General features: G+C 36.3%; 1 protein-coding gene across 3 annotated transcripts in view; it reads left to right on the top strand.

Moving 5' to 3' along the window:
• pcx (pecanex) overlaps positions 1 to 27,075 on the top strand; it is a 743,348-nt gene that overhangs the window by 493,654 nt on the left and 222,619 nt on the right. For all 3 annotated transcript variants that reach the window (XR_016547122.1, XM_090376780.1, XM_090376781.1), the window contains one exon: positions 6,091 to 6,220. Coding sequence is in view for 2 of the 3 variants with exons in the window: in XM_090376780.1 (XP_090232906.1) it covers positions 6,091 to 6,220 (130 nt within the window). In the remaining variant the exon portion in view is untranslated. The remainder of the gene's footprint in view (positions 1 to 6,090; positions 6,221 to 27,075) is intronic.

Consider the following 27,075-nt stretch of genomic DNA (forward strand, 5'->3'; position numbering starts at 1 on the left):
TAATGTTCACAACTGCAGCTGGCTTCCATTTTCTAGTCACACCGACCCAGCTGGTCTAGATGCTGAGGCTTTTGTACTAACGATTTTGCACAGATTGTTCATTCGCCTACAAGAATACCATACAATCCTAACCATACAGCCAACACGCTTCATCTTTTTATCACAAACAGCCCTTCTAAGTACACGGTCGAAGTGAGTGGTCCTTTAGGCACCTCAGATCACAACTTGGTGATTGTCTCTTTTCCGATGGAGCCTTGATCTCATGGCTATTCCCAACCTCATATTGTTTGGCCTTATAAGAATGCAAAATGGGATGACCTGCACGATTTCTTTTCTTCTTTTCCTTGGTAGGACTACTGTTTCAAAACTTCTCTGATGTTAGTGTTTGCACAGATCATGTCAGTGAAATTATTCTTGTAGGAATGGAATCGTTCATCCCACACTCCACTTTAAAATCTTGCCCTTTATCTAAACCTTAGTTTTCCAATAAATGTGCTAAAGGCATTGAGAAGAAGAATGTTGCATATCGTAATTGGCTTGTTTCCAGTTCTTCAGTTTCATTTTTTGCCTACACCAAAGCTCGCAACAATTGTAAAGCAGTTATCAATTAGTCCAAACTAGATTTTGAACAGGCTAAGAATATAAACTTGCTTCTTGCCCTAATGGTAGCCGAGCATTCTTGTCTCTTGCCAAAGCTATTGGCTGCAACTTTTGCCCATCTCTGCTCCCACCTCTGTCAAAACCTGATGGTTCTGTTGTCACTTCAGCCAAGGATAAAGCTGACCTGCTAGCATCCCATTTTTCTTCCAACTCATCTCTTAATGATCTTGGTAAAACACCTCCCACCATTCCCAACATGCTCCATTCAATGCCTCCTGTAATCTTCTGTCAAAAGGATACAGAAGGATTTTGACGAATCTTGATGCTAAGAAAGCTCCAGATCCTGATGGTATTTTTCCAGTTGTTCTCAAAACCTGCACTCCTAAACTTATTCCTGTTCTTTGCCACCTTTTTTCACTTTCTTATTCCAAAGGTGTTTTTCCTTCTGCTTGGAAATTTGCTCATATCCAGCCAGTTCCTAAAAAGGGTGACAAATCCCTCCCAATCAATTATCGTCCCATTGCAATTACTTCTACTCTGGCCGACCGGGCTAGCCGAGTGGGTAAAGTACCTGCCCGGCAACCCAAAGGTCGCGGGTTCGATTCCCGCCTCGGGCTTGGATCAAAGTACTGCAAAAACCTTGGGAGGTGCAATATGGCCACAGAAGCCGATGTGCCAACAACTACCAAATAAAAAAAAAAAAAAAAAAAAAACTTCTACTCTTTCTAAAGTAATGGAGAAATCAATTAACTGCCAATTCTAAACCTACCTAGAAACCTTCCGTCTGATCAACGATCGCCAGTATGGATTCCTTCAGTGTCAATCCATTGGTGATATTCTGGCTTATGTTACCCATTTATGGACAAATTCAATCGAAAGGTTTGGTAAAACACAAGCAGTTGCTCTTGACATCTCAAAGCTTTCAATCATGTTTGGCATAAAGGTCTTCTAAACAAGCTTCCATCTTATGTTTTGCCGACTGTGTTTTGTAATTAGTTATCCAGTTTTCTCTCTGATCGCTCACCGAGGATGATGGTAGATGGCTCTCTGTCTTCTAACTTCTCCACTAATGCTGGTGTCCCACACGGTTCAGTTCTTTCCCCCCACTCTTTTCCTCTTGTATGTTAATGACCTTCTTCCATTGACTGTAAATCCTATCCATGGTTTTGCCGATGATAGCACATTGCATTCCATTTTCCATTTTGAGAAACCTTGCCCTGCTCAATCAGCATCGACTTCTCGAATATCCGCTACCAATTCTTTAAATGCCAATCTCCAGGTAATTCTCCAGTGAGACAAAGAGAACTTAGTTGATTTCAATCCTTCTAAAACTAAGTCTTATTTTATCTCTTGCAAAATAAATTCTTCTGTTCCTATACTTATCTTTGGTGACATTCCGATTTCTAGGCAAGTTGATATATCTCTTTTGGTAATTACCTTGACTTCTAATCTCTCTTGGCACAAGCAGATTACAAATATTGCTTCCTCTGCATCTAAAAATCTTGGTTTTCTCTTACGCTCTCTGCATTACTTTTCTTCCAAACAGCTAGTATTTGGAAGTATCTGTTCGCTCTGTATAAATCGCAAGTCCACCCTACCATATAATATTGTTCTCACATCTGGATCGGTGCCCCCCAAAACCTCTCTCACGCTTCTAGGTTCCATTCAGAAGACTCGTCTCTAACAGAGTCTCTCCACTCGCTGTCTCATAGATGTACTGTTTTTGCTGCATGCCTTTTCTACAGATACTTCCATGGACACTGTTCTTCATTGGCTTCTATAATTCCCTCCCTCTTTCAAAACAGTTCAAACACGTGCTGCCACCAGTTTATTCACCCAGTTGCTGTTTTCTGGAACAACCTTCCTTCATATGTCTTTCCTGGAAATTACAGTCTACAGAAGTTCAAGTCTGAAGTCAAGAAATATCTTCTCTTGTCTTGTCAACCTCCAACCCAAGCATGGTGCTAAGTACTATAGGTTCTAATACCTCTTGTGTTTGGGGGGTTTTTTTCATAAAAAAAATGAATTCAAAATGGAAATGGACAAACTTTTAGAGGGAATGGTTGTATGAATTTTTTTTTGGCTGATGCTACATGATCTCATACTCTTTCTTTCTTGCATCACATGCCTCTATTACTATTACTAACATTAGTGAAGGAGTTAGAAGACAGAGAGCCATCTACTCTCACCTTCAGTGAGCAAAAAAAAAAAAAAAAAAAAAACAGTTGGCAAGACATGGAAACTTATTTAGAAGATGGTTATACCAAATAGAATTGTCAAGTGCAACTGGGTAACATAAGCCAGTATACCACCAGTGGACTGACACTGATGGTACCCATACTAGATGGCACCTCCGTAGCCAGGTGGGAAGGAGCAACAGTGCGTAGCACACGCTTCTTGATTAGACCGGGGTTCAAGCCCGTCACCACCAAATACGGAGGATGCGGAAAAGTCAGGGAATGACCACCGCATATCCCGGAGCAATATGGCCTTAGTTGCTAATGCTCCTAAAAACTAAATAACAAACTAACAAACTCATACTAGATTGTTGATCAGATGGAAAGTTTCTAGATAGTTTAAGTGGTTATTGACTTTCTCCATTACTTTAGAAAAGTGGAGAAGCAAATGCATTGGGATATTTGGACGCGAGGGATTTGTCACCCTTTCTAGAAACTCTCTGGATATGAATGAAGTTCCAAGTAGCAAAGCAAATTTCCAAGCAAGCAGTGCACAATACACAAGTTACCAACCCCAAATTTAGCCAACTTACAGCACATCTTCAGGTTTATCCTCAAAAGTTGTTATAACCCTTCATGTTTGGGGTTTGGGATTGAGAAAAAGAAAGAGGTAAGCCAATATGGAAACTTTAATTGGAACAGGATGCAGATCTTCTCCTACTAGTGAACTTCACATATTCAGTCTGAACATCAGTAATGGGGCACACTTTCAAGTACATGTAATTCTTCATTAGTAGAGCAAAAGCTCAGCAAGAATTGCAGCAGATCCCACAGTGTCACTTTCCCATCCATTAAGTGCAACCATTTAAAACACCAAGAAGTCTCACACGATTCTCAATTTGCATCTACATTTACACATGAGGAGTTATTAAGTTAGGAACATAAATTATTTTGTAATGACTGAGAGCAAAGTGGAGGAGAAATTATTGAAGAGAAATTATTGAAGTTAAACATAAGAAAGCACCTGTGGTTGATGGGATCTATCCAGTTATATTAAAGGAGGCGGCAAAGAAACTAAGCAAACCCTTAGCCATAATTATGAGAGCATCCTGGGACTCGGGGGGAAATTCCATGGACTGGAGAGGTGCAAATGTATTCCAAATTCACAAAGGGGAATCGAAAGGTGACACGAGTAATTACAGACCAGTTAGTTTAATTTCTGTTCTGGGTAAAATAATGGAGTCACCGGTTAAAGATGCATTGCAGGATCGTCCAGACAAGACTGCAGCAATGATTGAGACTCAGCATGGGTTTGTTAAGGAAAAGTCTTGTCTGACAAATTTGATTGGATTCTATGATGTGGTTACAAAGGAACTGGATGCAAGAAATAATTTTGATATCATATATTTGGATTTCAGGAAAGCTTTTGACACTCTTGCGCATGGAAGATTACTGTACAAATTGGAGGAGAATGGTATTAAGTAGCTACAATGGATAAAAGGGTGGTTGAGTGGGAGAAGACAGAGAGTGGTAATCAATGGAGCTGCTCTTCATGGACTATTATTATTGTGGAGTTTGGTGTTGGCCCCACTGTTGTTTTGTATATTTATCAATGATATTGATGAAGGTATATCAGGCTTAGTGCCGAAGTTTACAATGATACAAAGGTTGGCAGGGTTGTTAATGACAGTAATGGCAGTGTGCTACTGCAACAGGATCTAGAAAATTTTGGCAGATGGACTGAGAAGTGGCAACTGAAGTTTAACATTGAAAAATGCAAAGTACAGCATACTGCATACAGAGGAACGTACCAACTGTGTGGTACTACACGTTGGGTGGTAGAAAGTGAAAAAGAACTGGGGGTGATTGTGCAGTCAGATATGAAGTTTTCTGACAATGCACACATGCTGCCAGAGCAAATCATGGGGTAATTTCAATGATATACTGGAATTTTGCTAGCAGGGAAAAGGAGGTGATTATCCCTTTGTATAAGGCAATGGTCAGGCCACACCTTGAGTACTGTGTACAGTTCTGGAGGCCTCATTTTAGGATGGATGTAGAGTTTCTTAAGTGTTTACAGAGAACTGCAACAAGATTGGTGAGGGGAACGAATGGGTCCTCTTACCAAGAAAGGCTTAAATTCTGCAAATTGCAGCTGCTGGAGACTGGGCACCTATAAGATAATCTGATTGAGGTGTATAAGGCCTTGACTGGGTTGAGCATGCTGAATTCTGATGGGATTCTTCTGCTTGCCTCAGATTACAAACCTGAGGGGGCCATAAATTCAAATCAAGGAAAGGCTGTTGTTTGTTTGTTTGTTATTTTGATTTTTTAGGAGCATTAGCAACTAAGGCCATATTGCTCCTGGCATATGCAGTGGTCATTCCCTGACCTTTCCGCATCCTTCGTATTTGGTGGTCACTGGCTCGAACCCCAGTCTAATCAAAAAGTGTGTGCTACGCACTGCTGCTCCTGCCAACCTGGCTATGGAGGCACCAAAAGACAGTTGTGGAATAAATGTGTAGAAATTTGCCTTTTGCCAGTTGGTGGTTAATTGCTGGAACAAACTTCCATCTGTCATTATGGAAGTTGATAGCTTAAATAAATTCAAGCAGGAACTGGACAAACTTTTAGAGGGAATGGTTGTGTGAGGTTTTTTTTTTTTTTTTTTTTTTGTGTGTGTGTGTGTATATATATATATATATATATATATATGTTTTTTTTTTTGGCTGATGCTACATAAGCTCATACACTTGCTTTCTTGCATGACATGCCTCTATTACTACATGGCAGATCATAGCATGTTACAGAGGAGAACCATTTAAAACACCAAGAATTCTGGCACGATTCTGAGATCAGCCCAGATGGCATTGCCATCTGGGCTGGTCTGAGAACTATTTAAGAATAACTGTGTCCAATATAAAATTAATTTTATTCTGCACAAAACCAACTAATTATAAGCCAGCTATATGAAGGACTAGTTCATAAATGCATTTCTTTGTTAGCATTCTCTCAGACAGGATGTAAATATACATCTGTGACATGGAAGCTATATATATGTAAATTGTAAATGATTTTATTTTGTGCTAGAACAACCCAAAGGCTGTTCTAGCCATTCTAAAATATTACTATTTTAATTAAACAAATAGAACTTTATCTAAATTCTAAATGAAATGCTTATTTGAAGCTGGAACATAGTGAAGGATCTCTTATTGTACTTATATGTGCATTAGACAGCATACCTTTTTATGACTGTATCATTGATTGTATTACTGTTGTGATTAGTACTGTCAGCCTTAACAATTGTTTTTAGATTCAGCTATGTTATTTGTCCAAGCAGCCATTTCATCTATTCTCTCAACACCGCTTAGTCCAATTTTGGGAAGTGCCATCTTTTTCACATCATATGTCCGCCCTACCAAGTTCTGGGAGCGAGACTATAAGTATGTTCTGTATGAAATTGCTTATTATCTGAGCACATATTCTGTATGAATATGTGACTATAAGTATGTTCTGTATGAAATTGCTTATTATTTGAGCATTGGCTGCACAGTTTTATATCCAGTTTTAGTTCATTATTATATAACAAAAGCTTAATGACTAAAGTTGTTATACAAGATGAATGATCAAAAAAGTTTGAGGACTGAACCAATATTTGGGAAATGATTTAGCTAACAGCTTTTCTAACTGTTTTCATGTAGTCTCCTTGATACTTTGTGCCGATTCAAATGCGTCTTTGCAAATATGTGGCCTTTTAAGGAGACTTTAGGGTTGGAAGAAAAAAAAAAATCATAGAGAGCTAAATCCAGTGAGTTTTGAAGATGGGTGACCACCATAAATGAGCGCTTTACAAGGAATTCTTGAATAGAAAGCACTATGATGTAAGCACCAATTCCATGAAACCCGCTGTTTTCTCTGAATACATCACAATCACTTTAGAACTGTTTTATAGTATTCTTTCAGGACAAATTCATAATGAATAATGCCCTGTGAATTAAAAAAAAAAAAAAACAATAAGCCCAATGTACACCACTGATTGAGACTGTCTGATTTCTTGAGCTTGAAGAAAATGGGTTCTTCCATTGAAAACACGGTGCCTTTGTTTCCGTTTCATAGCCATAATGCAATGTCAATATCAAATGAAATGTCAGTGCCAAATGAAAGCAAGAGTACAGATGTCCATGGGAAACTAACACATTTTTAAAACTTATGTAATGAACTGGTCCATTGCCAAAGCAATGCTGATAATGTCAAGTGCACCTCCTCCTCAGAGGAGGACTGTACTTCATCTAAATCAGTCGCCAAACATTGCAGCACATATCAACTCATTACAGTGCTGCAGTTTCAAGATACAGTCAGTTCCCAAACTTTTTGATCACACCCCTGATTGTGTGATGAGCATTGAATTAGAGTAATAATTAAATTCAAAAATTAAAAATGCTTGACTATTTACTGTTTTGTTTAGTAAATTGAATGTCTTTATGTTTAGGAAACCAATTTTTTCCACTTTTAATATAAATAAACCATTAAATTTTGTAAATATATTGAGAATCTAGTGTTTTCAGTTTTTCTAAGGTGACCAACTTTGAAATCTATTAAGTTTATTAAAATTTCATTACTCAGAGTTTAAAATAGAGATATATTTGCATTAAACTGAAATAAATCAGTGGCTGTAACTTTATAATGTTTCCAGTTGGAGTATTTATATTATTATTAGATTGGAAACACTCAAAATAAGGCTGTTGAAATCTGTCATTTAAAATGTTTTTGTTTTGGATTTGAAATAGTATTTTTGTTAAAGTATAGTGAAAATATCTGAATCTGATTCTTCAGACCATGAAAAATATTGACTCTATTAATTATGTATATTCAGATGACTAAAATTTAGTATTTAATGAAACTACTGACAAGATATGGCTTAAAAGAGTTGAATGTGAAAAATTCCTGGCAAAGAGATCTAAGAACAGAGAAAAGGGTTCACTCATATATGATTGCAAAAAAAGTAGAAAGTAAATTTGGTGGAGCTTTAACAAGATAAAAGTGGTGGAATAATCATCAATCCATCTGAGATAACAGCTTAGTTGGCTGGTATTTTTAATCAATGTTTGATATTTAAACCACATTGGTACTGGGGGATAAGTGAAGTGAAGTACTGTAGAATAAGTGCCATAATGGTTCCACTTATCTTTGAGCAGTTCAAGCCAAAAGAAGCACCTATCCGAAAAGCTACTAATGCTGAGAGACACAGTATGTCCCCAGGGATTGATTGTACAGTAAACCCCCGCTATTCGTGGTCGCTGATTTAATATAAAATGAAACCTAAAAAAAATGTGAATTTTAAAGCGCCGTGAACATTTTCCGCCATAAAAGAACATGGGTGTAGCTAAAATTATCTTTCCTGGTCAAAACAGCGCTCAGTGGGTGGGGGAAGAGGGGTGAAAAAATCGAGAGCGTGGATGTTTCTCGCTAATCCTTGTTCAGTATGTGTTATGCGCTTGTCATGGAAGGTTTCATCGTTTGCTTTTAATTTATATGCTTATAAATTGAATGAATTTATCAAATTTATAAATTAATATGCTTACAAAAGTGATAAATCTACCGTTTTGCACTGTAAAATAGACTTTTTTCGAGTGTGTTAACGGAAGAAAGTGACTTTATTGTGGACAAGTTCTTTCTAACCTATACAAAAATATGGCTACGAATAACAAGGGGAATGTGAAATTATCAAAGAAGGTGATGACAGCGAATAAAATTGAGTTATTAGACAAAATTTCTAGTGGTGAAAGTGTCTCCTCAGTGGCAAAACATTACAAAATCAATGAGTCAACGGTACAATCAATCAAAAAATCCGCCGTAGTGTCCATGAAAACGCGCTAATTGCTTAAAAAATTTGCTCTGTAACTCGTGAAGTTAAATTAGAAAAAATGGAAAAGGCTTCAAATCTGTGAATAGAACTCAAAATAAAATTCCGTTAAGTTCACTCATCATTTGTGAAAAGGCAAAAGTCCTTTATCAACACTTTAGCAAAACTGGTGATAGCACTGGCGGGATAAGTTTTTTTTGCTAGTTAAGGCGCTGGTTTGAAAGATTTGTTTGAAATTTCTAATAAATATTACATTTAATATTAAATTGTTTCTTATTTTCATTTCGATGCCATATGCTTGCATTTCACTATGTACATAGTCATATTATGAAGGTACATACATAGACAAAATTTTAGACTAGTTTTTCTTATCTATTTCATACTTTGGAACGGAACCCCTTTATTACTATGGGAGCCATTACTCAGTATTCGCTTTTTCAGTATTCGCGGTATTTCTCAGGAACGTAACCCCCGCGAATAGCAGGGATTTACTGTATATCAGTATAACTGGTAATGATAGCAATTTAACCTTTAGTAATGTTAATGAGATCATCAGTAGATTTGGGGATTATTCTCTTGGGCTAGAAAAGTACTAGTGAATCCCTAGTCCATAAGAGTGGAGCTAAAGAAGTGATGGGTAATTATAGACTAGTGAGTTTGACTTCTGTGGTTGGTAAGACTGTGTGGAGGCTATGATTTAATGTGCAATATAGGAATATATTGGCAAGAATGATGCCCCTAATGGGTCTCTGCATGGTTTTACGAAGCTGGAGATTCTCATGATACCTGCTAAATTACTAAATGGTGAGGTTATAAGCAATTGGATGCAAGATACAACTTTGACATTTTGTGCTGGGATTTTAGTAACGCTTTTGATACGGTTCCTCATCAGAATTTACTGTGTAAATTATTAAAAATTTTGAAGGGTGCTATTACTTATCAAGGTGTTGGCATCAAATTTTTGTGACATGATATTCATTGATCTCTGAAAGAATAAATCCATTACAGGCAAATATTATTTTTTGTGCTGCTAAAATTTCAAAATCAATTAAAGGCTGAATGTCATGGAAGAGGATCCCTCTTCCTACATGACACTGCTCCCAGTTATAAGATCTGCTAACTATGGAGTTAATCAACAATTTAGGTGAATCATTTTAACATCACTACATTCACATATATTAAATATGATTTGTTCAACAGCAGGTAAAACAAGTAACATTTAAATTTTTAAAAAATTTAAATGTTAACACACAAGAATGAAACAATTGCCTTCTTATAGAATTGACACATAACGATGAATCAGTTGCCTTTTTATAGAATTGCTTTATTTTTCCTTTTTTTTAAAAAAAAATTTAAAAAAATAAGTGAGTGAGTGAGTGATTTGAGGCTACGGATGGGTGGTTATCCTTTTGACCTTTGGTTTGGTGCATTATGGCCTTAGCTGCCAATGTGCCATTAAAAACCAAATCAACCAATCAATCAACCTTTTGACCAGTTGGCAAAAGATATACTGAATAATGTATGAAGTGCACCTCATACAAAAAAAAAAAAAAAAAAAATCAAGACTGTTCCATCACCCAAAAACAAAATATACCAAGTGTTTTCTGGGATTTCTATCGTTGCTTGCCCCTTGATTTTCTCACCAGATATCCACTATCAGTTAGATTGCTATTGTAATACGTTTGAAAAATTAAAAATGCCCATAAGGAAAAAGTTACATGGACTGCTGTTGGTGTGGTATTGGTTTATTTATGACACTGCAACCCCACAAAACAGCCACTCCCACAAATGCAGTCCCCATGGTGCAGAGTGTTCACGTGGCTAAGCGACTCTTTATGCTATTAGAATGTGATTTTCCAAAGCTACAGTTCTTATTAAGTTCTTATTCAGTCACTATCCAATTAAGATATTCATAAAAGAATCATTCCTTTGCTAATCAGAAAGAACACTGAAATGGAAGCTAGACAAAGCAGATTGGGAGAAGTACAAGTATCTGGCTGTTTTAGAATGGCAACAGATCCAACAAATATTCTTTGGCTCCACCATTTACTACATAACAAACAAGCTACTGTATGCTGCAGAATTAATGATAGGCCACAAACATTTGTAAAATTGCTCACATATCTGAAACTGCTGTGGAATGAATTATGTTGTCAAGCAAACCAAGACATTACGTTGTCTTGGTATGGAGAAAATCAAACTATGGAATACTTTCTGAAAATATCCTATCACAGACAATTTAATCAAATATAGAAAAGCAAGAATAAAAGCCAGAGGCATTATAAAGAAAAGTAAAAAAAAAAAAAAAAAGAAAGAAAGAAAGATTCATGGATCCATTTACTAAAACAATAACCAGATAGCATACAGTTTGAAACAAAATAACAAAGATGTACAACAAACAGATATCAGAGTATCTCGCCACCATTTACTAAATGGCGTGGACAAGCTACAGCTAATCCAGAAGACATTGCAAGCATCTTAAGGGGAAACTGTTGTAAACATTTCTGATAATACCTCATACACATCAGCCTGTCAAAAATATGAAACTTCAAACTTTTCAAGGGTATTTCCACAAGATGGAGTCCCTCGGGGTCAGTACTCAGCACTACACACTTCGCTGTGCAGAAACACATAATCTGAATTTCTTTATCAAAATAATGAACCATATAAACAAGCTTACACTTTGACAGAATTACACAAAGCACTGTTACAGACAAAAAGTGCAGCAGGTCCAGATATGGCACCTCCGTAGCCAGGTGGGAAGGAGCAGCAGTGCGTAGCACATGCTTCTTGATTAGACCGTGGTTCGAGCCCGTCACCACCAAATATGGAGGATGCGGAAAGGTCAGGGAATGACCACCACATATTCCCGGAGCAATATGGCCTTAGTTGCCAATGCTCCTAAAAACCAAACGACAAACAAACAACAGGTCCAGATGGAATAGTGTATATAAAGTTAAAATAATTAGAATCAAATTCACTTATGTCAGTACTTCTATTATACAACAGAACATATCTAAAAAGCTGTTTCTCAAATCAGTGGCATCGCACAATAATTCTAGCATTTCCAAAACCTGGAAAAGACTACACAATCTGAACCATTATCATCCCATAGCTCTAACCAGTTGCCTAGGTAAGATTCTAAAATAAATTATAAATGCAAGACTTTGTGGTACTTGGTGTTCTATAACCTACTTAGTTCGGCTCAAAGTGGTTTCAGGAAAAACAGGTCAACTTTAGATTTAATGATTAAAGCAGAAAATAACATAAGAAGTGCATTTGTAAGAAAAGAACGTTTGGTAATGATATGTTTTGGTATAGAGAAAACATATTATACAGTATGGAATACAGGCAGTTCCTGCTTTACAAGTTCCTGGGTTTAAGATTTCTTTTTTTTTTTTTTTTTTTTCTCAAGTATCAAGAATATTGAAAATATGAATGTTAATTGTAAATAATGAATGTTAAACATTCATAAATACTGCATTTCAAACCACGCTCTTAGCTGTACAATACAGTTTACTCCCACTTTACGATATTAATCCATTCCACATATCGTGAAAATATCATAATGTGAACCCAGTAACACTTTTTTTTTTTTTTTTTTTTTTTTGGTAATTTGTTTCACAACCAAAGAAGTTGAAATTTTTGCTGTATGACTAGGCTATTTATCTCTCTCTAAAAGGTCATTTTCAGATAATCCTGCACTTTAGTGCCGTGAGTCACTGGCAGCTCCAACCTGGCGTGAATGATATTCTGACGGGTAGTTCCGACTTGACTGACTAGTCAAGTTGGAACTTGATTGCTAGTATATAGTCAGTGCGCAACACTGACTATATACTAGCAATGTACTACATATGTTCAGTAATTTTTTTTTCATTCTCAGAAAGAATAAAAAAATTTCCTGATAACAAGAATTTGATTATAAAAATAAAAGTAAATAGTTATAAAAACAATAATGGACATACCTATATACTTTTTTTTTTTTTTTTCGTTTTCACAAAGAATAAAACAATTTCCTGGCTACATAAGAATTTGATTATAAAGATAATCACAAAATATATGGTAAGACCCCTGTATCCACGGGGGATACGTTCCAAGATCTACCATGGATGGCTGAAACCACGGATATAAGTGAGAACACCTGCTGACCCCACATATAATATGATTCTCTTGTACATACATACATACATACATATATTTGTAAAAGAATAAGAGAAGTTTACCTCAATATAATACGTAGAACATTTCCATATGATACTCTCCAGCAATTAAAACGAAAAAATCGCAAATCTTACATTACAGTAAAAAATAAAAAAACAATTAAAACTTAATTGAACATAATTAAAAATCAATCTAATGCAATTAAAAATTAAATTAATTAAAAGAAATTTAACGAAAAAAATTGCAAAAAACGATTTTCCTTACTGAAGCTGAGAATGCTTTTCGACCATATGTCGTGATCACAGGAAAAAAGAAAATACCGAATAGGGGTGCGCATCACACTTAAATAGGGATTATTTGTCTTCGCACATGCGTGTAAAAGCCTACAATCAGAGATTAGAAATGGCCGGCAAACATTAACAGAATTCTCTTGTAATTTAATTTCGACAGTTTCTGCAATTAAGTCTGGTATAATTACGTTGGACACTTAAGTATTTTGGCCTCATTAAATAAAAAAGTATGCTTTTCGTTAACAGCATGAAAGGCTAATTTTGACGCTGCTGAACGAGGAGAACGAACTGGGGCCGCATGTCGGTTTACACGAAAATACAGAGGAAAACGCGTAGAACCTTGGTACGACAAGTTGCAAACCCCACAAGAAATGTTGTATACCAGGTTATTTATTTGTGTTGCGAACAAGGAAAGGACTGAGCGATTTTTCAGTATAGTGTGTAGTTTCCGTATTGGCCTGGTCACAATATTAAATTCGGTATCTTTAAAAAATCTGTTAAGTTGTTTGTGCCACTGTTCAACATATGGGACAGAAATAAAATATTTTTTAATATTACGATTGTTTGTTGGTGTAGTATTTTTTATCCTATCCCTAGCTTGTACCCTAATTTGGTTTATTGTAGCAAGGGGATGACCCCTGTTTAAGAATCTGTTGGTTAATATTTGTATTTCTGCGCCCAAAGCAGATTCCGTCGTTGAATATTTATAGGCATTTATAAATTGATTAAAGATAATAGGGCTCACATCTGGTGAGTATGGGCTTGGCACACCCAGGGTTCTGAGCTGGATATCATCATTCTTCTCTTTCTTGATGATTCCCTTTTACTTCTCTCTCTCTCTCTCTCTCTCTTAGGGTTACTCGGGAATTTTTTTTTGGCTGGTGCACCACAAGCCTCAGGCTTCCTTGCACCATATAGCTAATAATAATAATAATAGATCTTTTGTAGGAGAATGGGTGATAGCTGTTATAATGTAGAAGCATACCAGTGTTTGTAGGGTTTCAATAGATGTCAAATTGGATTTTATTTTAGTCCCGAGTAAACGTGAAATTTAGAAAATTTAATGACTGTATCCGTACCCTCCCTTTGCAGCATAAATTTGAGTCTAGAGTGAATATTATTAAATGAATGTAAAATGTCTTGGATAGTACTACTATCAGTAATAACTAGAACATCGTCTAAATACCTCCCATAGCATGTGATACGAGGTAGAAAAGGCGTCAAATATATACGCTCAATCGTTGAGAGATAGATCTCTGATATTAAGCAGCTCAATCCCGTCGGCAAACCAAAAATTTGTTTGTATACTTTGTGTCAAAAGGTGATATAGTTGGCCTCAACTAAGAGTTTAATTAAGTGAAAAATTTCTTTAATAGGGAGCTTTGTATAATTAATCAGTATAGAGTAGCATATTCCAAATAATATCTAACGTGCATTCAACGTTTACATTCGTATATAACGAGGTAACATCTAGTGAGAATAAATTATCATCACCAAGTCAACAGTCTTTAAGGTTATTAAATAGTGTATCATGGTTCTTAATCCCAAATTGTATCCCCTGTCTAAAGGGTTTTATAATGCTATATACATGTGTGGCCAAAAATGAAAACGCCGAGTTTCTGTAGGAAACAATAGGCTGAATAGGAAATCCAGTCTTGTGTAATTTTACCTGACCGAAAAGTGCAGATATATTGTATGTTCTGGGCTTCAGTTTCTCTAACCTGAGCCATAATACTGTAGTTGTTTTTTTTTTTTTTTTTTTTTTTTCAATACCGGGTTAATGTTTTATTGTATTAATTGACCAAATTGGTGAATAGTGCCGGGTCTACTTTAAGATAAGTGGAGGAATCTGAAACAACTGAATCTAACTTATTAATATAATCATGTTTATCAAGTATTACAACTGTATCTCCTTTATCTGCCCTCTGTATAATAATGTCTTTATTTTCCCGAAGTTCATGTAAAGCTTGAACTGTCGTGTATTCAATTTAGGAAGTCCCATTTCTTTTGTGTTAAGCAAGTATCAAAAAAACGACTTTTTGGGGCAGCCGCTTAATCGAACAAAAATGCACTAGTCCCGATGTGTCTCAAATAGCCGGAATCGACTGTATTAAAAAATACTTTATTTCCATCCCATATGTTGAACAGTGGCTGGCAGAAACAGATTAACAAATTTTTTAAAGATACCAAATTTAATACTGTGGCCGGGCCAATACAGAAACTACACACTATACTGAAAAATCGCTCAGTCCTTACCTCGTTGGCAACACAAATAAATAACCTGGTATACAACATTTCTTGTGGGGTTTGCAACTTGTACCATGGTTCTACTCATTTTCCTCTGAATTTTTGTGTAAATCAACATGCAGCCTCAGTTTGTTCTTCTTGTTCAGCAGCATCAGAATTAGCCTTTCATGCCATTAACAAAAAACATACTTTTTATTTAACGAGGCCAAAATACTTAGTGTCCAACGTAATTATACTTATTGGAGAAACTGCCGAAATTAAATTCCATGAGAATTCTGTTAATGTTCTCTGGAAATTTCTAATTTCCATTTCGTGGGCTAAAAACACATGCACGAAGACAAATAATCCCTATTTAGGTGTCATGCTCACCCCTATTCGGTAATTTTTGTTCCTGTGATCACGACATACGGTCAAAAAGTGTTGTCAGCTTCAGGAAGGAAAATAATTTTTTGCAATTTTTTTTGTTAAATTTCTTTTAATTAATTTAATTTTTAATTGCATTAGATTGATTTTTAATTGTGTTCAATTGTGTTTAATTATTTTTTATTGTAATGTAAGATTTGTGATTTTTTTTTTTTTTTTTTCGTTTTTAATTGCTGGAAAGTATCATAAGGAAGTGTTCTATGTATTATATTGAGGTAAACTTCTCTTATTCTTTTACAAATATTGATATCAACGTAGAACATATTGAGCATTACAGCTCTGATTCATATTATACATACGTATAATAAAGTTTAATTGATAAATTAAACACGCAGTAAGACATTACCAATATTAAATACGGTAATAATAAAGTACAGCAGACTCTCGATTTACCGGGTTTGGATTAACTGGGACACTTCAAGACTTCAAATTTAAAAAAAAAAAAAAAAACAGAAATCATAAAATTCAAGTAATAACTAGAATAGTTATAAACAGATATTTTGCAAGTCGTGAATAAGTGACAAGAACTGGCGTTATAAGTCGTCATTGGGAGATTAATGTACCTATTATCTTGCAACCCCCGCTGTCTTCACACCTACCGCCCAAAACAAAAAAAAAAAAAAAAGAGACCAAATGTTTAGTTTGATTTAGTGTGTTCCATCGTGCTGCAAAAAGACAAATTTTGTTTTGTTTTTTATGTCAGGAATATCGGAATTTTTTTTTTATAGTAACTACTGTATTTTTTTAATTTTTTATTTTATTTTATTTTATTTTTAGAAATCACGAAAATGATGGGCAAACACAAAGGTTGTACTTTCAAATTAAACAAAAACTTGAAATTATTCAAAAGTTTGAAAACAGTAGATCCGTTAAATCTCTAAAGAACCATTATAATGTTGGTGACCAAACCATATGTGACATTGTAAAAAATAAAGGGAAGCTATTCGATTTAAAATAAACATTGTAAAAAATAAAAGGAAGTGTCACGCATGCACCATTGTATTGGACACGCGAGTAGTACGTGCTAGTTTTTACGTTTTTTTTTTTTTTTTTTTTTTCCCCCTTTGTTAACCGCAGGTAACTGAATCGGCGGATACGGTGGTATAACTGCACTCGTATTATTATTTTCAGGAAGTACAAAATATATTACTTGAAAATAATAATTACCTATTTCCATTATCGGTTTTATAACTGTCTACATTTATTTTTATTATCAAATTCTTATATAGTCAGGAAATTTTTATTCTTTCTGAAAACAAAAAAAAAAAAAAAAAATTTACTGCGAGTACGTAGTAGATTGCCTGTATATAGATGGGCATATGGGCATATATCACGCATGCTCCATGACAATTACTTAAACATTATCACATACACATTTTGCCATCTCTCATATTGTGGGATTATCTTCACAACTAGATTATCATGTTTGCAATACCAGGGTGCATTTGTGAAAATACCGATAGCTGTAATTGTGTGGGTTTTTATGTTATTATCGTGAAATGTGTTTTCCCGTCCATGAAATCTTCAATCATATAAAAAATGTAAATAAATTTTCAGAATATTCTATTCATTTTTAAACTTTGTAAACTTTTTACTCCACGTGTAGCATGTATCGTGTTAGTTGCAATTTGTGCATTCCGTTAATTGGCAAGGTAATAACAAGTGTAAATTGTTAAACAATTGTAAACCAGAGGGATCTGTATCACACTGTGCTTGCGTTTGTTTGTTCAGGCAGTCAAAAGTGCCTCACTGACTCACATAGACTGGAAATGCGTAAATGTGACCCCAATTCACAAAGAAGGATCAAAGGCTGACACAAGTAATTATAGACCTGTGAGCTTAACTTCTGTTCCAGGAAAATTAATGGAGGCACTGGTTAAAGAAGCACTGCAGGATCATTTAGACAAGACTTCAGTTATAGCTCAGACACAGCATGGTTTTGTTAAGGGGAAGTCTTGCCTGACCAGTTTGATTGGATATTATGATGCAGTCACAAAAGAACTGGATGCAGGGAATAGCTTTGATATTATATACTTGGATCTTAGAAAGGCTTTTGATACTGTTGCACATGGAAGACTGCTACACAAATTGGAGCAGTGTGACATTGGAGGCAAATTGCTGCTATGGATAAAGGGGTGGTTGAGGGGGAGAAGACAGAGAGTGGTAATCAATGGACACTGCTCATCGTGGACTAATGTTATTAGTGGAGTCCCTCAGGGCTCAGTGTTGGGTCCATTATTGTTTTCTGTATTTATAAATGATATTGATGATGGTATATCAAGCTTAATGTCCAAGTTTGCAGATGATACAAAGGTTGGCAGGGTTGTCAAGGACACTACTGACACTATGCTGCTGCAACAGGATCTGGAAAGGTTGAACAGATGGGCTGAGAGGTGGCAAATGAAGTTTAACATTGACAAATGTAAAGTACTACACATGGGAAACAGCAACCCCAGAGCAACGTATCAACTCTGTGGTACTACACTGACAGTGGTAGAGAATGAAAGGAACTTGGGGGTGGTTGTGCAGGCAGATATGAAGTTCTCTGAGCAGTGCAGACGGGCTGCAAGAGTAGCTCATGGAGTATTGTCAATGATATACAGGAATTTTTCCAGCAGGGATAAGGAGGTGATTATTCCCTTGTATAAGGCAATGGTCAGGCCACACCTAGAATACTGTATACAGGTCTGGAGGCCTCATTTCAAGAAGGATGTAGAGCTGCTGGAACGAGTACAGAGAAGGGCAACAAGATTAGTGAATGGAACAAAAGGGGTGCTCTTACGAAGAAAGGCTTAAGTTTTGCAAATTACAGTGTCTGGAGACTAGGCACCAGCGAGGTGATCTGATAGAGGTGTATAAAGCCTTGAATGGTTTGAGCATGCTCAATGCTGATGGGATTCTTCCTCTTGCTTAGAAAAATCACCTGAGAGGGCATAAATTCAAATTGAGGAAAGACAGATGTAGGATAGACGTGCGGAAATTTGCCTTTAGCCAGCGGGTGGTTGGTTGGTGGAACAGACTTCCATCCCTTGTAGTGGAGGTTGATAGCCTAAATAAGTTTAAGGCTCAGCTGGACAGGTATTTTGAACAAACAGAGGGGTGAAGTGGAAGTGGGTTTTTTTTTTTTTTTTTTGGCTGATGCTGCATAATCTTGCTTTCTTGCATCAAATGCCTCTACTAATGCTAATGCTAATAACATAGTGCAGTTACCACACTGATGTTACCGCACGTGTTACCACACAGAAACACGACCACAAAGATTGGTCGTGTTTCTCTTCTTTTTGCTGTCTTTTCTTATTTCAAAATTATCCCCCTTATTAGCATTAGCATTGTCAAACTTAAACTTATTTAGGCTATCAACCTCCACCACAAGGGATGGAAGTGTATTATTATACAGTATGCCAAAATGAAGTAATACCACGGAGAGTGACGTTAAAAGAACGAAACAGCGAAGAGGAGTAACATTGGAAACAAAATATGATATCATAAACAAGCATGCGGCCAGAATGTCTCTTAAAGATCTTTGTGCAAAATATTACCTAAGCTCTTCAACTGTGTGTGTGTGTGTGTGTGTGTGTACAATTCTAAAGTACAAAGAAAAATATTTGAAGGAAGTTAAAATTGTGCAATCCATGCAATCTTATATCGTAATGGACAGACTTTAAACTACATGGATAAGTGATCAAACACAACGATTGAATATACCTGTTACCTATGCTACTATTCGTACAAAAGCTTTATCCATTTTTGAAATGCTTAAAGACAAAAAAGGGGATAACTGTGAGGAAACTTTCACTGCGAGTAGTGGATGGTGTTTGATCAGTGCAAGGAGAATCTGCGAGTGCTGATACTGAAACAGCAAAATTATTTCCTAAAAAATTAGAATTTATAAAAGAAGAGGATTACATGCCATCACGAATTTTTAATGTAGATGAAACTGGGCTCTTTTGAAAGTGCATGCCATCCAGACATAACGTTGCAAAAGAAGAATCTTCGATGCCTGGTTTTAAAGTTTCAAAAGATCGCTTAACATTATTGCTTGGTGGTAATGCTGCTGGCAGCTGCAAATTAAAACCCTTGCTTGTGTATCGTTCTGAAAATCCATGGGTGCTTAAAGGAATTGTGAAAGCTACACTTCCAGTCATATGGAAATCCAATAAGAAAGCTTGGATTACTGCTTCACTATTCCAAGATTGGTTTTCGCATCACTTTGTGCCTGAAGTAAAACAATATTATGAAGATAAAAATATTCCTTTTCAGGTGATTCTGATTTTAGATAATGCGCCTGGCCACTCACTATTTCTGCAGCATCACCACCCTAATGTTAAAATAACTTTTTTGCCACCAAATACAACACAACTTTTGCAGCCAATGGACCAGGGCGTTCTTTCAACCTTTAAAGCGCATTTTCTTCGAGAGACATTTGATGTGCTAATTAATGCAACAGATAAGGAGGGAGGTTCAACCCTTAAAGAATTTTGGAAAGAATTCCATATTTTAGATGCAGTTAAAATAATACAACAATCCTGGGACAAAATTACAGAGAACATGAAGGGTGTTTGGAATAAACTGTGTCCTCAGTTTATTGACAGTTTTGAAGGATTTCAAGAACCTATTGTTAACCAATTGTAGCTTGACATTTCTACAACTGATGTCACTGATCTGCTTCAAGCACACAATGGAGAGCTCACAAATTAAGACATCTTTGAAATGTCAAAATGTGAAGAAGCTGAGGAAGAAGATTTAACAGCTGAAACTCCTGTTCATTCCTTCATGTTCAAGGGGCTACACAAAGCTTTTCAACACATAGAAAAAGCAATTGAGATCTTCGAGTCACAAGATTCAAATTTGGAGCTTACTAGGAAAGTTTCTACAGATTTAAAAATGCTTATGCATGCTATCAGGAAATTTATGAAGGAAAGTGAAGACTATCTTGGAAAAAAGCGCCTCTTGATGCATTTCGGAAGACGACGACGACGACTCCTGCTTCCAACAAACCAACAACGAGTGCCAAGCCAACAATGAGTGATCAACGAGTGTGTATTTAGTCAATGATGATGAAGAATAAGCGTTCTTTAACATTTGTAAGTCCTAAATAATTTCTTTATTATTATAATTTTCTTGATTTAACACGCAATGTTTTTATTTCTTAGGATAAATTAATCATTGTTTAAGCATAAACTAATTAGCTAACTAATTTCATTGTTGAGAATGTAACCCCTGTTTTTAATATTACATCTATGGGAAATAATTCCCACTTGATGTGTTTTCGCTTTGTGAGTGCATGCTAGGAACGAATTAACTCGTAAAGTCAGGAACTACCTGTATTTAGATTTATACAATTTTGGAATGAGGGGACATATCCCTGTATTTATGAGAAACATTTTACAACACCAAACCTTCCCAGTCAGATTGCTTACCACTCTTTCAAGAGTATTTCCACAGGATTGAGTCCCTTGGAGTCAGCACTCAGCACCTATCCTCTTTGCTGTAAAAATAAATTCCAATGCCAAATACAGTGTACAGCCCTCTACATGGATGATTTCAGCATTTCTTGCCACACTCACAACATGTGAACAATGGAATATCAGCTGCAAGGAGCAATTAATAAAGTTCTCAAATAGGTCCAAAACAACAACTTCTGAATCTCCACATGAAAGACAGTTTGGATACAAGAAGTGAAATTACACCATCTCAGAGCTAAAGCTTGGAAAACAGGCTGTTCCAATAACACCAGCATAAATTCCTATAAATCTTGAAAAAAAAAAAGTGACTTTTTTTGGAACATGTTAAATGTTTAAGAACAAGCTGTTTAAAGAAACTAAATGTCATCAAAATGTTATCTGTAATGTGGGGAGCAATAGATACACATTACACTACATTAATATAGTGTCACTTGTATAAATGTAGATTTATACAAGATTGTCACTTGATTATAGAGCACCAGTGTATAATTCTGAAAGAGTGAGTGCCTTAAGATGGCTGCATCCTATAACCAGTCATTTTATGCTCTCTGAATAGCTCTAGGAGCATATATTGCACCTGTCCAGTCAAAAGTAAACTTTGGACCTGAAAACATTTCTCCTGAGTTGGTCACTTGACTTTAACAAATGGGGGAAGGATTCCCTGTCTAGAAACAATTTCCACCAGTTACATGCTGTCTTGTAACTGTTGTAAAATATACACAGATGATTCTAAAACAGATACCAAACTGGGCACAACAGCTGCAATCTTCCCAAACATATTTTTAGCACAATTTCTTATCAAATGTTGCATTTATATAGTAGAACTACAGCAGTACAATTAGCCCTAAACCTTTAAATATGGTATAAGACAATCACACACAGTCTGATTTGTACATATTCCCTCACTGTAATATAAATCTTAACTTTACACTCAGAAACAATAATCCACTCTTGAGACATATTCAAAACATATTGGACAAGCATACTACACAAAACAAATAGTAAAACTCTGTTAGATTCCTAGATACATTGAAATCAAGGAGAATGAAGAAGCAGACGGTGCAGCTAAAATGGCAGTAGGCCCTATAAGGCCAACCTTTAAAAGTACCACATGCAGACTATAAATACCTCGAAATCAGAGGTAAGAAATATTGGCAACAAGAATGGACAGACCAAGTTCAAAATAAACTTTTTTTTTAAATTAAGCCAGAATTACAATGTGGAAATATAGCAAACAAAAGATCAGACAAGAAGAAGTAATTCTAGCCAGAAGACTACTTCTTTTATTCTAGAAAATAGGACACACACACACACACACCTTATTCATTCCTACATCTTACCTATCTCCTCAGAAACAAAGGCTCTCCCCAGCACAATTTATTGTCATTGACTGAAATCCCTGACACACTTGCATTACAAGTGGGGAAGCATCCCTTAGAGCTATTGTCCAACAGATGATGAAGTTAAGGGTGTTCTGTGATCATGATTGGTGCACAAAAATCCTTTCACTTGTAGAGGCATTTATCTTGAGCTGGAACAAGTATATTATTAGGTAAGGGACTGTGTGGAAAAATATCACCATTCATTTCTGTGCAATTCTTATTTTGTTGAATAAATATAAGTTCTTTTAAGATTATTACTAAATATAATACCACTCCTATACAACGTGAAATTAATAATATAGTTTATTAAGCTATTCGCCTAAACTACTATACATTAAGGTAACATTTCAGGTATCTTACCGATACCCATAATCAGACTGTGCTGTTGGGGTAACGAATAGCTTAATAAACTATATTATTAATTTCACATGGTATAAGAGTGGAATAATATTTAGTCATAATCTTAATAGAAAACGACCACATAACGTCCTTCCTTAACTGTAATAAATTCTTTTCTTTTGAAACGGCACTCATATGTTTTATGTCATCCTGAGGGTTAGATAAAGATTAAGCCTAAATTGTTTGTATAATATATGCTATTCTTTTATTGGTTACATTCTATGTGTACTATTAAGGCACAATTGCCGACCGGGCTAGCCGGTTGGGTAAAGTACCTGCCTGGCAACCCAAAGGTCGCAGGTTCGAAAGGCACAATTCAAATTATTATGTATACTAGATTGTATATTGCCTTTTAAATCATAAAATAAGGCCGTCGTAGCCTAGTGGTCAGGCGCGCGGGTGCATAAGTACACGTGCCTTGAGTGACCGGGGTTCAAGCCCGTGACTGCTGAATACGGTGCTGTTTCTTGTATTCTGTCTATCTTGTTAACTCCTCTGACTGTTTGGTCGTCCCGGAGTATAAACAGAAAATTTATTTATTTATTTAAAGAATTATGGGTTATTGACTTTTCAGTAAATCAGTATGATTCACAATGACTGAAGAATCTTATGAGGGTTCTTCAGGGGGTTGGAATGTATTATAATTTCTTGCATAATTTCATGCGACTTGGTCGGCATATGCAAGGATAAACGATTCACTTTTATATACAAACAGAAGAATGCAAGATTATCTTAACCGTTTCTCAGGTGAGTTTCCTGAGAGTATGTGGGAGGTTGGGGGTTTTTTTTTTTTTTTTTGAGGAAGTTGGAATTTTTTTAAAGTTGAAGAACTGCATATTTTGAAAAGAATTATGAAAATTATGTACATAAATCTTTTATCATATTAATTTTTTCCTATTTTGACTTTATTTATTTAAACATTACAGTGAGATTATTGTAAATATAAAATCCCAATTAAAATTTAAAAAAAAACTAAAGAAAAATTATCCATTATCTTTTTTTTTTTTGTGCAAAATTTACAACACATTTTTCTAGACTAAAATAGTAGTAGTAGTGGCATGTGATGCAAGAAAGCAAGCGTATGAGCTTATACAGCATCAGCCAAAAAAATTCACACAACCATTCCCCTTAAATGTTTGTTCAAACAATTAACCATCCGCTGACTAAAGGCAAATTTCTGCACATCTGTTCTACATCTGTCTTTCCTCAATTTCAATTTATGCCCCCTCAGGTTTGTAATCTGAGAAAGCAGAAGAATCTCATCAGAATTCAGCATACTCAACCCATTCAAGGCCTTATGCACCTCAGTCAGATCACCTCACAAGTGCCTAGTCTCCAGCTGCTAAAATTTGCAGAACTTTAGCCTCTCTTCATAAGAGGACCTCTTCATTCCCCTCACCAATCAGGCGCCTCCGTAGCCAGGTGGGAAGGAGGAGCAGCAGCAGTGCATAATACACTCTTCTTGATTAGACCGGGGTTCGAGCCCGTCACCACCAAATACGGAGAATGCGGAAAGGTCAGGGAATGACCACCGCATATTCTCGAGCAATATGGCCTTAGTTGCTAATGCTCCTAAAAACCAAATAACAAACATAACAAATAACCCTCACCAATCTTTTTGCCCTTTTGTACACGCTGAAGCAAATCTACATCCTTCCTAAAATGAGGCCTCCAGACCTATATGCAGTACTCAAGTCATGGCCTGACCATTGCCTTATACAAAGGGATCACCTCCTGCTTCCTGCTAGCAAAATTCTTGTATATCATTGACAAAACCCATGACCTGCTCTTGCAGCCTGTCTTCATTGCTCAGAAAACTTCATATCTGACTGCACAGTTGCACAGGCTTAAGTTCTACAATTTGCAGAACTTAAGCCTCTCTTGGTATGGGGATCCCTTCATTCCCCTCACCAATCTTGTTGCCCTTCTCTATACACGCTCAAGCAAATCTACATCCTTCCTAAATGTGTTGTGATAATTGCTAAAAAATGCAGTGAATAAATATAACTGATTTATTCTAGACTGCATTGTAGTCTAGAATAAATCAGTTTGTTATTTCATTACATTGATAGCATAATTTTGGCATTTCATTATCAATATATACAATGCAGACATATCCTAATCTGATATCTCAATGCAGACGTTGTGACATAAGAGATGTGGTGCCACTTAGATGTAAGGGTTGTAGAATTTGAATATGGTGAGGACAACATGTACAGAAATGATAGATGAGATAGAAGTGAGGAAAGGCTTATGCTCTTAGTTAAGAAGCACATAAAATCCAAAGCATAAAATCATCCAGTTGACATGGGTGGCCAGTGCAATGTTCATCCAGTTTGATTTGACATAATCACTGGGAAAGCACAAATGAAAGTAAAAGTGTGTGTGTTACAGAGAAATAGTGTGCCAGTAAATCAGAATGTTTTATAATGGGCGATTTTATCTTTCCAGATATTGACTGGAACTTGTGGTTATACACTAGCAAGTCTTTTGTGGATTTATTGTATGACTGTTTTCTACAAAGCATGTTTACAGATGTAATAACAGAGAGAGAGAGCAATACCCTTAATCTGATAATCAGCAGTGATTCTTCATGCATTAAGAATCTGGTGATTAAAGAACCATTAGCTGCCAGTGATGACAGTCTATTGATGTGGGATTTTCTTAAAGAAATATTTACTCTCAAATGTGAAGGGAAAGGTTTTTGCTTTCTTAAAAGAGACTATGGCGGACTCAAAGTTTTTAAATTCTATAGAGTGGAACCAACTAATGATATTGCCAACAACAAATTCAAAATGGAAGGCATTCAATAAAATAATTTTAGAAGCTACTAGGGTTTTCATACCGTTCAAGGCTTAGCATTAGCATTAGTAGAGGCATTTGATGCAAGAAAGCAAGCTTATGCAGCATCAGCCAAAAAAAAAAAAAAACCCACTTCCACTTCACCCCTCTGTTCGTTCAAAATACCTGTCCAGCTGAGCCTTAAACTTATTTAGGCTATCAACCTCCACCACAAGGGATGGAAGTCTGTTCCACCAACCAACCACCCGCTGGCTAAAGGCAAATTTCCGCACGTCTATCCTACATCTGTCTTTCCTCAATTTGAATTTATGCCCTCTCAGGTGATTTTTCTGAGCTAGAGGAAGAATCCCATCAGCATTGAGCATGCTTAAACCATTCAAGGCTTTATACACCTTTATCAGATCACCTCGCTGGTGCCTAGTCTCCAGACACTGTAATTTGCAAAACTTAAGCCTTTCTTCGTAAGAGCACCGCTTTGTTCCATTCACTAATCTTGTTGCCCTTCTCTGTACTCGTTCCAGCAGCTCTACATCCTTCTTGAAATGAGGCCTCCAGACCTGTATACAGTACTCTAGGTGTGGCCTGACCATTGCCTTATACAATGGAATAATCACCTCCTTATCCCTGCTGGAAAAATTCCTGTATATCATTGACAATACTCCATGAGCTACTCTTGCAGCCCGTCTGCACTGCTCAGAGAACTTCATATCTGCCTGCACAACCACCCCCAAGTCCCTTTCATTCTCTACCACTGTCAGTGTAGTACCACAGAGTTGATACGTTGCTCTGGGGTTGCTGTTTCCCATGTGTAGTACTTTACATTTGTCAATGTTAAACTTCATTTGCCACCTCTCAGCCCATCTGCTCAACCTTTCCAGATCCTGTTGCAGCAGCATAGTGTCAGTAGTGTCCTTGACAACCCTGCCAACCTTTGTATCATCTGCAAACTTGGACATTAAGCTTGATATACCATCATCAATATCATTTATAAATACAGAAAACAATAATGGACCCAACACTGAGCCCTGAGGGACTCCACTAATAACATTAGTCCACGATGAGCAGTGTCCATTGATTACCACTCTCTGTCTTCTCCCCCTCAACCACCCCTTTATCCATAGCAGCAATTTGCCTCCAATGTCACACTGCTCCAATTTGTGTAGCAATCTTCCATGTGCAACAGTATCAAAAGCCTTTCTAAGATCCAAGTATATAATATCAGAGTTATTCCCTGCATCCAGTTCTTTTGTGACTGCATCATAGTAT

Source organism: Mastigoproctus giganteus, chromosome 6 (genome assembly GCF_048544385.1).
Source record: "Mastigoproctus giganteus isolate SK-2022 chromosome 6, ASM4854438v1, whole genome shotgun sequence".
Classification (NCBI taxonomy): domain Eukaryota; kingdom Metazoa; phylum Arthropoda; class Arachnida; order Uropygi; family Thelyphonidae; genus Mastigoproctus; species Mastigoproctus giganteus.